The sequence below is a fragment of the Varroa jacobsoni genome, unplaced genomic scaffold (assembly GCF_002532875.2).
Source record: "Varroa jacobsoni isolate VJ856 unplaced genomic scaffold, vjacob_1.0 scaffold_1244, whole genome shotgun sequence".
In the NCBI taxonomy this organism is placed as follows: Eukaryota; Metazoa; Arthropoda; class Arachnida; order Mesostigmata; family Varroidae; genus Varroa; species Varroa jacobsoni.
In genome coordinates, this window is record NW_019214146.1 from 177699 (window position 1) to 192097 (window position 14399).

General features: G+C 40.4%; 3 protein-coding genes across 5 annotated transcripts in view; 1 reads left to right on the forward strand and 2 right to left on the reverse strand.

The window, feature by feature from the left end:
- Nucleotides 1–1452, reverse strand: part of eIF3i (eukaryotic translation initiation factor 3 subunit i) — a 3130-nt gene extending 1678 nt beyond the window's left edge. Inside the window, exons 1-2 of one of the 2 annotated variants that reach the window (XM_022846582.2) lie at nt 1300–1452; nt 679–792 (exon numbers count right to left, since the gene is read on the reverse strand). Coding sequence is in view for 1 of the 2 variants with exons in the window: in XM_022846581.2 (XP_022702316.1) it covers nt 1300–1302 (3 nt within the window). In the remaining variant the exon portion in view is untranslated. The remainder of the gene's footprint in view (nt 1–678; nt 793–1299) is intronic. The other variant, XM_022846581.2, reaches the window with a different exon arrangement.
- A 449-nt stretch (nt 1453–1901) lies between these two features.
- Nucleotides 1902–4936, forward strand: YME1L (ATP-dependent zinc metalloprotease YME1L). The gene is made up of 2 exons (XM_022846570.2): nt 1902–4029; nt 4458–4936. Exons 1-2 carry the CDS (start codon nt 2036–2038, stop codon nt 4543–4545), a joined length of 2082 nt encoding a protein of 693 aa, XP_022702305.1. The 5' UTR covers nt 1902–2035; the 3' UTR covers nt 4546–4936.
- A 950-nt stretch (nt 4937–5886) lies between these two features.
- Nucleotides 5887–14324, reverse strand: Vps26 (vacuolar protein sorting 26). Of its 2 annotated transcripts, none has more exons than XM_022846577.2 (7): nt 14092–14324; nt 11871–12009; nt 11083–11320; nt 9474–9684; nt 9073–9221; nt 8662–8785; nt 5887–7722 (listed from the first exon to the last, which is right to left on the reverse strand). In XM_022846577.2, the coding sequence occupies exons 1-7, from the start codon at nt 14092–14094 to the stop codon at nt 7444–7446; spliced, it is 1143 nt and encodes a 380-aa protein (XP_022702312.1). In that variant the 5' UTR covers nt 14095–14324; the 3' UTR covers nt 5887–7443. The 2 variants fall into 2 exon arrangements, with proteins under 2 accessions (XP_022702312.1, XP_022702313.1); XM_022846578.2 differs by lacking the exon at nt 14092–14324 and adding an exon at nt 13544–13877.
- Between the last annotated feature and the right edge of the window lie 75 nt (nt 14325–14399).

Here is a 14399-nt window from a genome sequence, read left to right on the forward strand (position 1 = left end):
CATTCGGGCTTTATATATATATATATTCATAGAAGCAATAGAAGGATTGGACAAATTAATGGAGATTTTCAAGATTCATTTGTTACTCTTTTTTTTTTTGGGCTATCTAAAATAATGATAATAAACTTATATGCCACACCGGATGTGTGGCTGTGCAACAACCTCAAGGGCAGCTTCTTAATGACTTTAAAGCGTTCTATGCACCAAGTGGACACTTTTATCGGCAGGTCATTGTTTACCTACAGTAAAAGAAAATGCTAATTGGTAAACAATTTAGCAAGGTTCTGTTGCTTCGCATTACCAAACAACTGACTACAGCATAAAATAGCGCTTGTTTAACAAGTTTCTACTTGACATTAACAGAATCATAAAGAGTCGAATAGTTGCAATAAGGAATCCTTAGCTTCGTACTATTAGCCTGTATTGTTGTACGCAAAGGTGCACTACGATACACCAAGTATTATAGATTGGATAAAAGTCTAGGAACGCCAATCAATATTGCTAGACGGCGAACAGTAAATTCGCGCGCGACTAGACAGTCTCATGTTGCAAATGATAAAACCAATAATTCGATGACAGCGGCGAATTTTGACTCAACAAATATTTAGACGGTAGGAGAATGTAACGATTCATATGTTCAGAACCTACATTTGGAAAACGAGCATGAAAAATACTCACAAAATAACACCATATGCGGGTGGGTATATCTTAAGAATACGGAAGCATTTCTGGACATATGTGTGAGGAATCCTTTGCAGGTGACCGCACTATCCCGTTTGAATATTTGTTAACCTGTTTGTTACATTACCGCGAAGCATAACGACCCTGTTAATATCGTAATAGCTCCTGTAAATAGTAGCGACGCTTTGTCTCACTTCACCGTCATCTAAATGCCGCAACTATACAATCAATAGCCTAGTACAGTTTATAGAGAACACATTTAAAAACCTGTTTACTTCAGATATTGATCAGATGGGCACTACAAAGATCAATAATGACTCCACGATGAGCTACTAATACAAACTCGTATTTTTTGTTTTGATTTACTTGTTCTTACGATTCGAACTTGGAGACCAATCAAAACGAACACGCAGCAACCTTTGTTTCAATAGTTATTGAAACGAATTCTATATATTTCTTCATAAAATCTGTCAGAAGCGAAAAAAATGCCAACACATATGTATCAACAATGACTGGGTTGGTGATCTCTGGTGACACGCTTGCTCTGTATCCGGTAGTCTTCGTTTTTTTGGCGCGCTGCTGATACGCAGTGGAGGCTCGTTAAAATGTTACACCTACCATTTTAAAGAGCGGCCTTTGTATGCGTTCGTGGGATCACACTAACACGTAAACCATTAAATACTTGTCAAGCACTGAAGCACGTTGCACGAATGCGGCTTCGAACAAAGATGGCGGTGTGGCGGTGCTGCGCTATTGTTTTTCATTCCGTCTGCAACTGGAGCGAGTGATAGTGCAGCCGGAAGTTATATTGAAACTACACTAAAAATTCCCGCCCGGCGAAACAGTTGACTATTTTCATTCGTAGGAGACTCACGTAGTGCATACTAGCTATTGCTCAGGTTCGTGTCAAGCAACAACTGTTCTGTATATATAAATTATTCTTCATTGTGAATCTTCTATAGGAAGTTGCTAATTCAGGCGGATTTCGTCTCGGCTGATGTTTGCCAATACACTAGTATGATTGATTCGAGAGAATCAATAATTCGGCCATCAAGGAAAAGAAGTAGCAGGTATTAATTTTCGAATATGCACTGTAATAGCCGCGACTTTACGCCCTTGATAAGGACCTTGCATTGTATGATTGGCGTAAAGGCCTCTCGGTGGCAGTTTGTTTAGTTTTTGAAAGGAATGAAAGTTGGGTAATCGTGTGTCGTCTGCATCGTGTGATATGTTTGCAGTGAAAAAGTAAATGAGCAACGTTTGTGTACTAAGTTCTCTGTTGTGCACATTTTATATTTTCGCGTCCCATCTGGCGCTGATTTAGAAATTCGTTGGCGCCGGTCGCCCTGTTGCCATGTTCTCTATACTTCAGCCACCTGCGGTTCCATCGTTGGTTCAGCTGTGCACCGGTGGACGGACCCCGGTCCGGACAGGCCGTGAGACCACCCAAACGGCCGCTTCTGACCTGCAGGTCATCAGTTTTCATAACACTTTTCAGTGGTTCAGCCAGAGTAGGCTTTGCGCGTCCCTGCTAAGGAGCAAGGATGAGTTACAACGGGCGCTGTTCTATACTCCCGCCGTCAGGGAAGAGGTTACTGTGCAAAACTCTTGTTCATGGCCAGCTAATTACGAATCGTATAGCCTCGGCCGGTTAGGCTTGTACCGGTCAGCTTTGCTACGGAGTCCGCTTGAGAAAGTCAATATTGGCGGAAGCAGCACTACGCGCGGGTTTAAAACAAAAGCGTCAATGGCCAGGGAGGGCTACGGATCGGGCTTCACGTCGCCATCGGATATCTTCCGTAGCATAAGGAAGGATGATAGCTCAAAGAAAATTGACAAGACAGACAAACTCAAACATTTTCGTTCCTACATACAAGATTCGTCTCTATCCGCTGAGGAACAGGCACGCCTTCGAATAGCTTTTGCCGAAGGCTACGCGTCTGGAAATGGTAAGGCCGCACCGAAATTGAAACTCTTCACCACCATCCGGGACATACTGGGTATAACGCTAATCCTCGCTGCATTGTTCGTATTTCTTGGTGGACCCATCCGACGTGTCATAATAGGCTCTTCAAATGAAGTCCTTCCCGAAGAGATCGAGGTATCGTTTCAGGATGTGAGAGGCGCGGACGAGGCCAAACAAGAATTGCAAGAGATTGTTGAGTTCCTCCGTAATCCAGAGAAGTTCTCGGCACTTGGTGGCAAATTGCCAAAAGGCGTTCTTCTCGTGGGTCCACCGGGCACCGGCAAGACACTTTTGGCGCGAGCCGTTGCAGGGGAAGCCGGAGTACCGTTTTTCCATGCTGCTGGCCCAGAATTCGACGAGCTTCTTGTTGGACAGGGCGCTCGCCGAGTGCGTGATCTTTTTCAAACTGCGAAGGCTCGTGCTCCATGTGTAATCTTTATTGACGAGATCGACTCAGTTGGCGCCAAGAGAACCAATTCGGTGCTGCATCCGTACGCAAATCAAACTATTAATCAACTACTCACAGAAATGGATGGTTTCCGGCAGAATGAAGGCGTAATAGTTCTGGGAGCCACCAATCGTCGCGACGATCTCGACAAGGCCCTTCTACGTCCAGGTCGCTTCGATGTCGAGGTTCAAGTGCAAACTCCTGATCTAGAGGGGCGTAAAGATATCTTAGAACATTATTTAGCGAAAGTGACACTCGGTAAAGATATAAGCGTCGACTATCTGGCACGAGGTACAACAGGGTTCACTGGAGCAGATATTGAGAACATGGTTAATCAAGCGGCATTACGAGCCGCCATGGATGGTAAGGACGCAGTAACAATGCAGTATTTCGAAAACGCGCGGGATAAGGTGCTTATGGGGCCAGAACGCAAAAGCCGTATACCGGACGAAGAGGCTAACCTTATTACCGCCTACCATGAAGGAGGGCATGCTCTCGTTTCATTTTATACCAAAAATCATAGCCCATTGCACAAGGTTACAATAATCCCCCGTGGGCCCTCTCTCGGTCATACAGCCTACATCCCTGAGAAGGAGAAGTACCATGAAACAAAAGCACAATTAATGGCCACCTTGGACACCTTGATGGGAGGCCGGGCTGCTGAGGAATTAATTTTTGGGCCTGAGAAGATTACCTCGGGCGCTTCATCGGACCTGTTGCGCGCCACTATAATAGCTAAAAAGATGGTGAAGATGTGGGGCATGTCTGAATCTGTCGGAGTTCGTACATTCCCTGAAGAGCAGGACTCTCTCGTCGTCGTTAATGACTTGGCAAACACAACGGCAGAGCTTATTGATCAAGAAATCAAACGTATCCTTAACGAGTCTATGGAGAGGGCTAAGCACATTCTCAAGACGCACCAGCGAGAACTTAAGTTAGTCCTTTTAGCTACGAATAGCTTCTAGCTCATTATATTTATCGGTAAAGCCTTAAGCTCATGTTTTTGCGTCTCTTTGTAGATATAAACTGAACTTTTTGTGATATAAAACTTTCGTTATTGATAACGTTGGCATTTTCGTCTCAGCAATGTCTTCGTTAGTGTAACACAAATATCAAAAAGTCCATGATGATATTTAAGCTATATCTTCTTCCAACTGTATAATTATAGCGTTCCTGACACTTAGGTTGCTTACCTGTCGGTCTGTGTATAGGCTAATCTTATTTAACTCTATGTGATAGTCGGTCCTTTTACTCGCGAACAGCTAACTCTCGCTAGATACTGTTTCCACGTACCTATAGGTCGCATTTAAGTACAATAATAGAATCAGAAATACATCGATATATCGTTTTGTTAAATTGCAGATTATTAGCTGAAGCGTTAATGAAGTACGAGACCCTCGATGCGAAGGAAGTAAAAGTTCTTCTCGAACAGGGCGAGTTTAAGCGCTGACAGGTAACACCTAGTGCATTAGATGAATATAGAAGAAGCAAGTTCAGTAAGGATTGTCCCCGATTTATCACTATTCGGCCGAGAGCGGACGAAGATCTGAGCCTTTCTCGCTACATGAGGGTTGGCCGAGTCACAGCCACATGGCGACGTCATCGCAGACGCTCCAGAGTCCTCGTAACATCTATGTTACTATACTGTCTGCGACTGTTTACTCGTTTTAGGACTACCGAACGATAGATCAAACGGCGTGCTGTTGTATAGAGCTATATATAATTAAATATATAAAGTACAGTAGGACACACAGAAATTTTGGGAAAGGCGTGAAAAGCCAATATTAAAGTGGAAGAAAAAATTATATGATGAGTTAAACATCCTACTTTTACAAACATTATGTGGCTTTTGTCTTTACTTCTAATTAGTTTTTAAATGAAATGTTTAAAATATATACATATTTATGCACTCGTTCTTGTCTTATCATACTTGAGAAGAAATAGTTGTATTTTATTTAAAATGTTCATATTTTATTATCCTTACTCTCATCTATTATCGTACGATCTGTTATCGTCGTCGCTTGATTTCTTTCTAAGCATCGTTTTCCCCCTAGTCCTAATCATCATCATAATCGTCATCTGTGGTTCGCTTTCACCGACATAATTTGTCTTTCTGTGTACCCGTCATTACCTTTAACCTTTCAATATCTAAGATTAGTATTTGAAAATATTTACAACAATGCTCTGCTCCCGTGTACCCCCGAACGGATCACAGGGCAGTATATACAGCAATCCTTTTCTACTTCAGCTATCCTGTACGTCGTTTCCGTTATATGTCGTTTAGTCATCCTCCTGCCCGACTTCGCTCTTTCTTCAAATGCCCTTTGCCACTTTGGCAAAGCTTTTTGCTTTTTTGCCTCTTATAATTGAGTCTCGTCTTCACACTTTTTACGAACGTTTGCTGTGCAAAGAATCTAACGGTATCGTCGTCAGTTACAGTAGTTAGCTCTTCGTCACTGACGGTGATTTATAAACTTGTTTTCATTAAAGCAGAAAAATTATCAATTTCTTTTTTCAAGCTGATCAGTATTCCTACTGTCTTCCCGAGTCATGCTTTTGGTTCTTTCCTGTCATCCTAATAGCAAAAATGATACAATTCTGCTCGTCGGCGAGCAAATGTAGTACCTATGTTTTTTATATTCCTTTGTTTCAGTCGACGACCTCAGGTAATCCTGTTCATGGATTCTTATACTTATTTCACTCTACCCCTTTATAATTTTGCTGTATTGAATAACGGTTGGCCATTGCCATTTCCACGGCTTGCACTCGTTAACTCGTTAACACGTTATCATTTCTTTTGTTATTCGTCTTTATTATTATTGTTGGTATACTGTTACAATCAACTTAACATATATATCGCATATTTGAAAATTTTACCTCTTTATCCTGCTGTGTGCACCTTCACCATCGTTCACAGACGAATCTCTACGTTTCGTTGCCTCACTGTTCGTGTTTTTCTTCTTACATAGACATGTTTTTTCGTTTATATAAGAAAAAACCTAATAACATTTACCACTTGCACCTACTCGAATGCGAAAGACGCCGCAGTAACAACACAACATCGTGCGACGGGTCTAGCCTGTTCTTTGTCCCACGCTGACTATATCAACTGATCAAGATTTCTCACATTTATTTGGTTGTCTGTAAATATATGTGTGCCTGGATTGCTGAGCGTTCGTACTTTCTGAAATTGACTATAGATCTCGCATAATCATTGATAATATACTATCTTCGTAAATTTCATTTGTGTGTGCCATTTCTTTAAGTAGCATGTGGCTTCAACGTTCAGTGCCTGATCATTCTTCGTTACTATAATTATTATGTAGTAGCGTGTATTGTGCTTTTTGAGATTTGTTGGGCTCATCTTCGTTATCATAATAAGTAAAGTATCGAAAATAGACGACTATCTTTCATAAGCAATCTATCAATAGAAACATATAAGATCAGAAGTGATCGACGAAATAAGAATATCTTCATATATAAAACTATAGAGTGTAAATAAAGAAAGTTGTTTCATATCTAAGTGTGATTGTAATAATATAGCCATAGCACTAAGCATATTTGCTGTGTCATATATCTGAGTGCAGTAGCCTGCCGCATGTGACCACCCTATAGCGAATGTTCAGGCCCATAAATAGCATGTTATCGGTAGCGTAGAATAGATCATGAGTGTGAGCTCTGATCACACCGACATTTTTTTTTTAACTATTTTCCGGACTACCATTAATTTTTGTATGTCACGTTGCTCATCTTCACTCATCTTCTATTGCTAACGCTTAGTTACGACAGTTAACTCCAATTTACCGCAACAAGTTGTAAAACCTCACTGGCCATCACGCATTTTCCTACACGTTCCAAAAACAGGCCTTTTCAATGTTCAATCAGATTTGTTCTGAAATCAACCATTTCTAAGTGAAGTCTTTAATGTGTGCTTGTGCTTCCATCTTTTTTGCTGTTACCACATACACGTAACCAATTATTCGCAATCTTGAAATTAGTCTTTTTCTCTCTCTCTCTCTCTGCCTAAATATGTAAGGCATCATATAATCAGTCCCTCATCACTATCATCACTTATCTATAAAAGTATCGGCAGCCCGGGTAAGGGCTGCTGTTGCTTGACATTGTGTCTGTTGCGCTGCCAATGTGGCTACATTTTTTTCAAGAACGCAAAGCTAAATATGCATACTTTTATCTGTTGTGCTTCTTTCTTTTTCTACTTTCTCTCTTAAACCATTGATCCTGATATTGTTGTAGTGTTGTTTCTGTTGTTGTTGTTGCTGCTATCGCGGTGGCTTACGTGCGATATTTAGCTACGCGATTTTCCCGCTAGGACTCAGCCCCCAACTCACTACTGGTCCTCCTTACTTCCATTGCTGGCCGTCTCCTTGATCTCTTTAGGTTGTACGGAGTTGGGCAGAGGCAGAGGGTTAACGTCCTGGTCAGGATTAAAAGATATTTGTCCATTGTCACCAGCATCGCCTTCTGGGCCGCCCTCCTCGTATACCGGCGGACTTTGCGGCGACGCTGGCGTGGACGCAGGTAGTGATGGTCTGTCGACTGTGGGAGATTGCCGTACGGCCATAACAGGCTTTCGAGTCTTTTCACCCTTGCGCCACAGAATTATTTCCTTAAATATGCCACAGCAAAGTTTAGTTTAACACTCGTTATACAATAAATGGAATTATAGCTATGTAAAGATATTATGTAAGGGTGTCGCAAAATTGGAGGTAAATCTTTTAAAGAATGATAAAGCTCAATGCATAAAGTACTTTTTCCAGAGGGACAATGGAGCGCCAATTTAACATGTTACCGCTGAAAATAAAATTTATCAGAAAGCGACATAGTACATATTTTTAGGAACAGCCAGTTGATCCAAAATGACTATTACTTAAACACTTTCCATCGTTTCTGTAGGTAAGATTCTGCTGCTTCCTCATCAATAAAGTTAGCGAAATGTTCAAATAAGCTGTGGTGAACTATAACATATTATTTTCTAAACACAATCGAGTATCTTTGCTGAGTAGTTAGTAACTCGAAGTTAAGCTATCTAGTGATAGCTAGGGTGACCTTACAACAATGTCGAAACAGGGATCGTTAAGTATGCCCTTGACGGCGGCGATAGAAGGACATCATTGGTTGGGTATTTCGGAGACTGTTCTTGATTGAGACACTACGCATAATAATAAATTATATGACCTGTTGACCACAATGAAGATTCTTCCCAAATACAAGTGACAGGTAACTATGCCTACTGTTGGTATTGACCATTATAGGCTATAAAAAATGGCTAACCGTAATGATGTACTATTATTTACTATTTTCAATTAACTGACTAGGAATAGGTATTAGTAAGATAGTAAGTTCTTATAAACATAATGCTTAGTTTCTCTGGTAAGAAAGTAATTTTCACATAGTTACATGTTTCCTTAATTGATATCTGGCATGTTACTTTTTTCACAAATATCAATCTGCAAAGGTGAAATAATATACATTTTTCATGACTCTACTGGGTCTATCTATAAATATGAGTTCGAATTTAATGCTGTTCCTGCTATGACATACAAACCTGCTGCTTGAAATATCGTCGCTCTTCTTCATCGACGAGCACAAGATTAAGATAGTACCTTACGGAAAATTTCTTGTTAATATCTTTCATAGTTGGTGTCAATTCATAACCCGAAAGGAATAGCCTGTGGAGAAAGCAACAACATGGTACGTCAAGGGATTGAGTATTTAGGACAGAGATACTGAATACATGTTTAGATATTTTTAATTCATCATTCCGCAAAAGCCATGATAAACAATTTCCCGAACAAGGGTAGAACTCAATAACAATCCGAAATCCTGTGTATGACGAGTCGGCGACCTGAGCCCATCGACTCACCCTGTAGTCAATCTCAATCAGCAATCGATGGATATATATTATAATAGGATAGATATATAGAATGTGTATTAAAGCACAAGTATCAATACATACCTGATTGGTATGCTTTCTCCGCGGACGGGCGCTCCATCCATGATCTCATACTTCGCGATCGTTTCGTTCTCGGTGAATGTGTTCGGTCCGGCCCCTGTTGTTTCGCGTTTGATAATTGCTATTTCCATGTGCTTAATCTTAATCCGAACCTAAACGAAGAAGTCGGGGATGCTTAGTAAATTTTAAATCATAACGCAATTTATTAGGAATAGTCAAGAAAAAAGGAAACAGGCAATGTGATCGTTATCCGTGGCACAGTAAAAGCCAATTAGTTAGCCAGTTACATCGTGGGGAAACTAAACACATACTACAGCGATCACTTTAGCACCGATAGCATTGATAATGACGCTAGTAAGCTTAGGCACAGAAATTTTAGTTGCCTGAGATGTGTTTGATCTTACGAGTAAGAAGTAGATTTTGCCAACGATGACGTCTTTCAGATGGTATTTGCTTTTGTTGTACTCAAACTCGATATGAAGGCAATCTTCGATTCCAACTTCCATCTTAATCGACGAATTAATGTCTGGATACGATGACAAGGTATGCACTGCGAGTTCAAGTTCTTTAATTGTGTCCGTAAGACGTCGCACAATAGTCACCCGAAGAAAATACCTGTATTGCGCAAAAATGCAGCCAAACAGATCGCATTGCAGGCTGCGGTAAGTAATATTGCCAAAAAATATCACGTTTTATCCGTGACGTTTTCATTATTTATTTACCCCAATATATCTGTTCTTGGCGCTGAGTGACTCAAAGAAAGCAGCCATGTGTACACTATAAGCTGATCATTCATTGTTACATAAGAACGAATACGTCAAGTAGAAGTTTCCCTGACCATCTTTTAGTGCAGCAGACTTTGTCTAGAACAGTTTACCATTGTTCCTTACACATCTATCATTACACAAACAATACACAGTAAATTGTAAATCTGTGCTATACTCTGCAAAAAGAACAAAATCGTCATAGAAAGGTAGCCTCGTAATGGATACAACACTCGACTTAAAAACAGTTAGTGAAAAATCAAAGATCTAATAGTTTTTTTCTAGGTGTACACTGTAACGCAGTTCTTGCCCCCCTCACCTCAAGGCTTGTTGCTACACATGTGGAGAACGCTTTAAGTATTATTTGGGCCGTTATAGTGGTAACATTGTTTTGTTGGGCGTTCAATGACTTTTAGTGCCGTAGTTCATGTACAGAAAAAACAACAAACAAATATACAGCATATCATCGCACCATATTATAGATATGTTTCTGATTTACAATAAAAAAAAACAAAAACGCTTAGCAGAGAATGGCTTAACAGGGAGGATATGTTAGTATCCAACCCGCGAAGAAGATTTTTCGTGTGATTTTGACCCGAATTTTGGTCAGTGTCTACACACACAAACAAAATCATAGCAGTTGAAGTCAACTAGACAGGGTTTAAATATATCATGCAGCCAGCACTGGTAGCAGAATCGATCACTATGGTATACGATTATCATGCCGTTTTATAAATGTGTTGGAACAATCTTACATAAGGTCACATCTCCCATTTCAGGGAGATGTTCTAGTAGGGCAAGTTTTTCGGAAAGAGAGAGAGTTTCGGAAGAGCTGATTTCAGCTTCACAAAGTAGGAACGGAAAGCGGCGTTAAAATAAAGCAAGTTCTAGTCAAGCTTTTATAACAGTTAGTGGCAACGTGAGGCGTAGATGCTATCGCAACGGTAAACATAGCACAACTACATATAATTTTGAGTTTAATATATACAAACGGTAGAAACACAAAAAATAACTCCCTAGAGTGCCAGTTCTGCGTCTTTCCATGCATGTGAACAGTTATTAAGAAATCGCTAGCAAAAACGCGAAAGTAGCTTTGTTCACGTAAATTTCTCGGAATTGATCATTGAATGTACACGCTGGTAAGGTACTCATCCGGAGAAGCTGTCAAAAAAAGCAACTGATGTTTGTGAGCAATTGAACTAAATGGCTAAGCGACTATAAGTGAAAATTTCTTGAATTCGACTCTTACCTGAGACGTACGTTGGCGCCAGTATAGCTTTCATAGGGCTTTTCAACATTATGGAATTCGAATGGGAAGCTCGTGTTTTGAATAAGGTCCCCTGGCCGAGCGAGCTCCTTCGAGATCGATGTAAATTCGTGATGATTTCCCCGATCGTAGTATAATTCGATGAGTCCAATAAGCTCGATTTTAATGCCTTGATGTTCGAGGCGAGAACCTGCTTTGCGCAAGGATACGTTCACTTTACCTAAAGAAATGTCGCAGTAAAATAAAAAGGAATTAACGCAAGTTTGTTTTTACACTGAAATAGGTTATGGAACCATGGTTACGTACACTGTCTATTGAACAAGTCGTCAATCGGAAGCTTCTCTTTGTTTGTCCTGTATTTCGTGACGTACGTAAACGACTACACATTTGAAGCCACAGGACCTTCTTTTCTGTTTCTTTAGAATTAAAGGAAGCTATTACGAAAATAAACTCGTTCGAGGCATTGTGTTCACAAGAGGAAAACGAGGCAAATGCTTAGAGTTGTTCATTCACTACAGCTTAGACATCCAACAAACCAAACGTACATAACCGCGTCACATATTCAGCTCTACTTGAATAATTACCGAAGATTTATTCCAACTGTGCGAAGAAGACGCATTTGATAAAGATGTACGCTGATTGGTTTTGTGCAACGCCGTTGACATTTCACAACTATTTACATGTGCATGCGAGTAATTCGTAACATACGTCTCTAACAGAACGTATGTGTATAATAAACCATAAAAAGATGTGCACGATGTTGTACATACCGGAAACAGACTCTCCATCGTAGTAGAGAAAGTGTTTTTCTTTTTTTCCGTCTTCGGTTTTGATCTCTGCGAGTTGACGAGTCTGCGTGCCATCGAGCACGATGTCGATGTCCGCGCTCTGGCCAAATCCCAAAAACGCCTATCAACATCGAGTAGTAAAGTCCGGCCGGTACCATTTCGAACACACGTTACGGTAGTTGATTGGATTGCAGAGCCGATAAACCACAGATGACACGGGTTTGCAAAATAAATAAAATGATCGCAGCGGGATCGTTAGTACCACCACAATAATGCGAGAACAAACTAACAAACCAAAATCCATATTATCTGGAGGTAAATTAGAGCAATATCAATTTAATCAAGGATTATATAAAAACTGTTTAAAGCAGTACTTTAATGCCCAATATCCACTCCACAAAACTGCATCGCGCTGTTGAAGCATGCAGGCCAGCAAAGAAGCTTGCAATACTGAGCTTTGAGCGATTTTTATATTTAATTCCATGTTGAGGATCATCTCAAAAAAGGACGACCCCTAAACATCGGCTACGCTAGCGCGAAGTGTCACTAATCAAGATTATTTTATCCGCAAAAAATCAAAACCTGAGCCACTCTGTAAATGGTTGTGCAATACATACGATAGGCTTTCCGTATTTGAGGGGACTATATTATGTACGTACACCATGATAAAAAAATGTACTGCTTTTATAGAGGAAATGTTAAAATCTCAGCGTCCTTTCATAACCCTGCCGACGCCACTACGAAGTCCATCGATGAAAACACATTCTATCTGTTAAACGGTCTCTGTCAGCTCTATCTCGCCTTTCTGGGTAAGTAAAACATGTTTTCCTGGGAAGCACTAAGACAACATCTCCACCCTAGGGATTAAATTGACTCAACAATTAAGTTGACAATGTAAAATTAGGGATTCACTTATTCCATTTGTAAGGCAGAGCAATGGAACGTATGTCGTTATGCAAAACTTCAACTAAATTCACCCAGTCATAAAAAAATTCAAAGGTTATTGTACTCGTTACGTATCATCCACCATAAAAAAGCCCAGGTCAGACACAGTCAAACCACTGTAAGTAAAGACCTCAGCTTCACAACCAATGAATGATTTCTAATTCGTACCGATTGCGATGCATGCGTAAATATTCTTAATTGCAAGCCTACGAAGTTCCTTCTTTACTCAAACAGACTTTTATAGCATGATTCAGGGCGTTCTCTTAAAACGCTCAAATGAGATGGTCCAAATGCGTACCATGTAAAAAAATGTGGCGAAGTATTCAGAGCTAAAGAGAGGGTGCACAGAAAAAACGTAAAATTATTCACGATAATTCATTATTCCTTTTATCCACAGTGCAGAAGGAGCGTCTACAGAGACAACGTACAATTGAGCTCTCTAAGATTTAAATGATTATACAAAACAGCGTCATTTTTTTTCTCGTCAAAAAATGATTGTGTACACCTTTCATTGAATTATAAAGAAGTGTTAGGTCTCATGGTAAAACAATCATAAAATAACATTTTCACCACACTATTGTACTTCTATTCAGACCACGAGTATATCCGTTAATTCACCAGTTCACATTTTCATCAACTGAGGCACAACATAGCCTTTTGGCATGATCCGTACAATTACTAGCACAACTGTTGCCTTGCTCCCAAAGTACCATTTTTGATTCGTGTCAGACGTATGCAGATCGGATTAGTATTTGGTATTCGTCTCCAGCAGTATTATCTACATAGTTGTAGTTGGCTATAAAGGTAATTGGTATCTTGTCGTAGTCGAACAACGACAGGTGAATAGCACACTTAATACGATGAGTTCTAGCAATCGTAATAATTTCGACCAATTTTTGTGCAGCCCGACAAACTTTTCTTACAAAGAACACCACCTGACCGCTGTTCACTCCACACTCCTACCACGACTTATACTGCTATTAATTCACATTGACAAGACAGCTTCGGGGGCGTTCTGCCGAGACAATGGAATTTTTCGCAGGTACGATTGCGATGACAACAACGGCGCTGGCCTGGCTGGGACTGACTGGTTGGTCAGTTGATAATGCTATTGAACAGGGGGATCCCGACTCTTGTCTCTTGGAATGCCGTGTGATTGTAAGCTCTACGTGAAATGACTGCCCTAACAGGATCTATCGCTATGTGCTTATTTTCATCGTACCCCACGAAACGTCTAAGTTCTCTGAGGGTGGCTTACCATTTCGCGGCTAGAGACGACAATATCAAAAAAGAAGACACGATCAGATGACAGACCGTCAAAAGCTCGTAGGTTCAACACACACAATAAAGAACTAACCGCTCAATAACATGGCCGCTGGATGTTTCATGCGCTGATTTTAATTACAACAACGCGGTTTACTGTACATCAATACGATCACCTTGTTACCCTACCATCATTAATAAATTCGGTTTCGATATCACGGCGAATAAGAAATTCTACCGGAATTATTAATGGGTTCGTAGTCTATTTAAAGGTTGGCGCAGGTCGTCTGCCGGCACATCCGT

Coding starts and splice junctions, on each gene's coding strand:
- YME1L (XM_022846570.2), top strand. CDS start 2,036: ATGTTCTCTATACTTCAGCCACCTGCGGTTCCATCGTTGGTTCAGCTG. Junction 4,030..4,457: donor ACGCACCAGCGAGAACTTAA/GTTAGTCCTTTT, acceptor GTTAAATTGCAG/ATTATTAGCTGAAGCGTTAA.
- Vps26 (XM_022846577.2), bottom strand. Junction 9,685..11,082: donor GGCGCCAACGTACGTCTCAG/GTAAGAGTCGAA, acceptor TGCGCAATACAG/GTATTTTCTTCGGGTGACTA. Junction 7,723..8,661: donor GACGATATTTCAAGCAGCAG/GTTTGTATGTCA, acceptor GGCATATTTAAG/GAAATAATTCTGTGGCGCAA.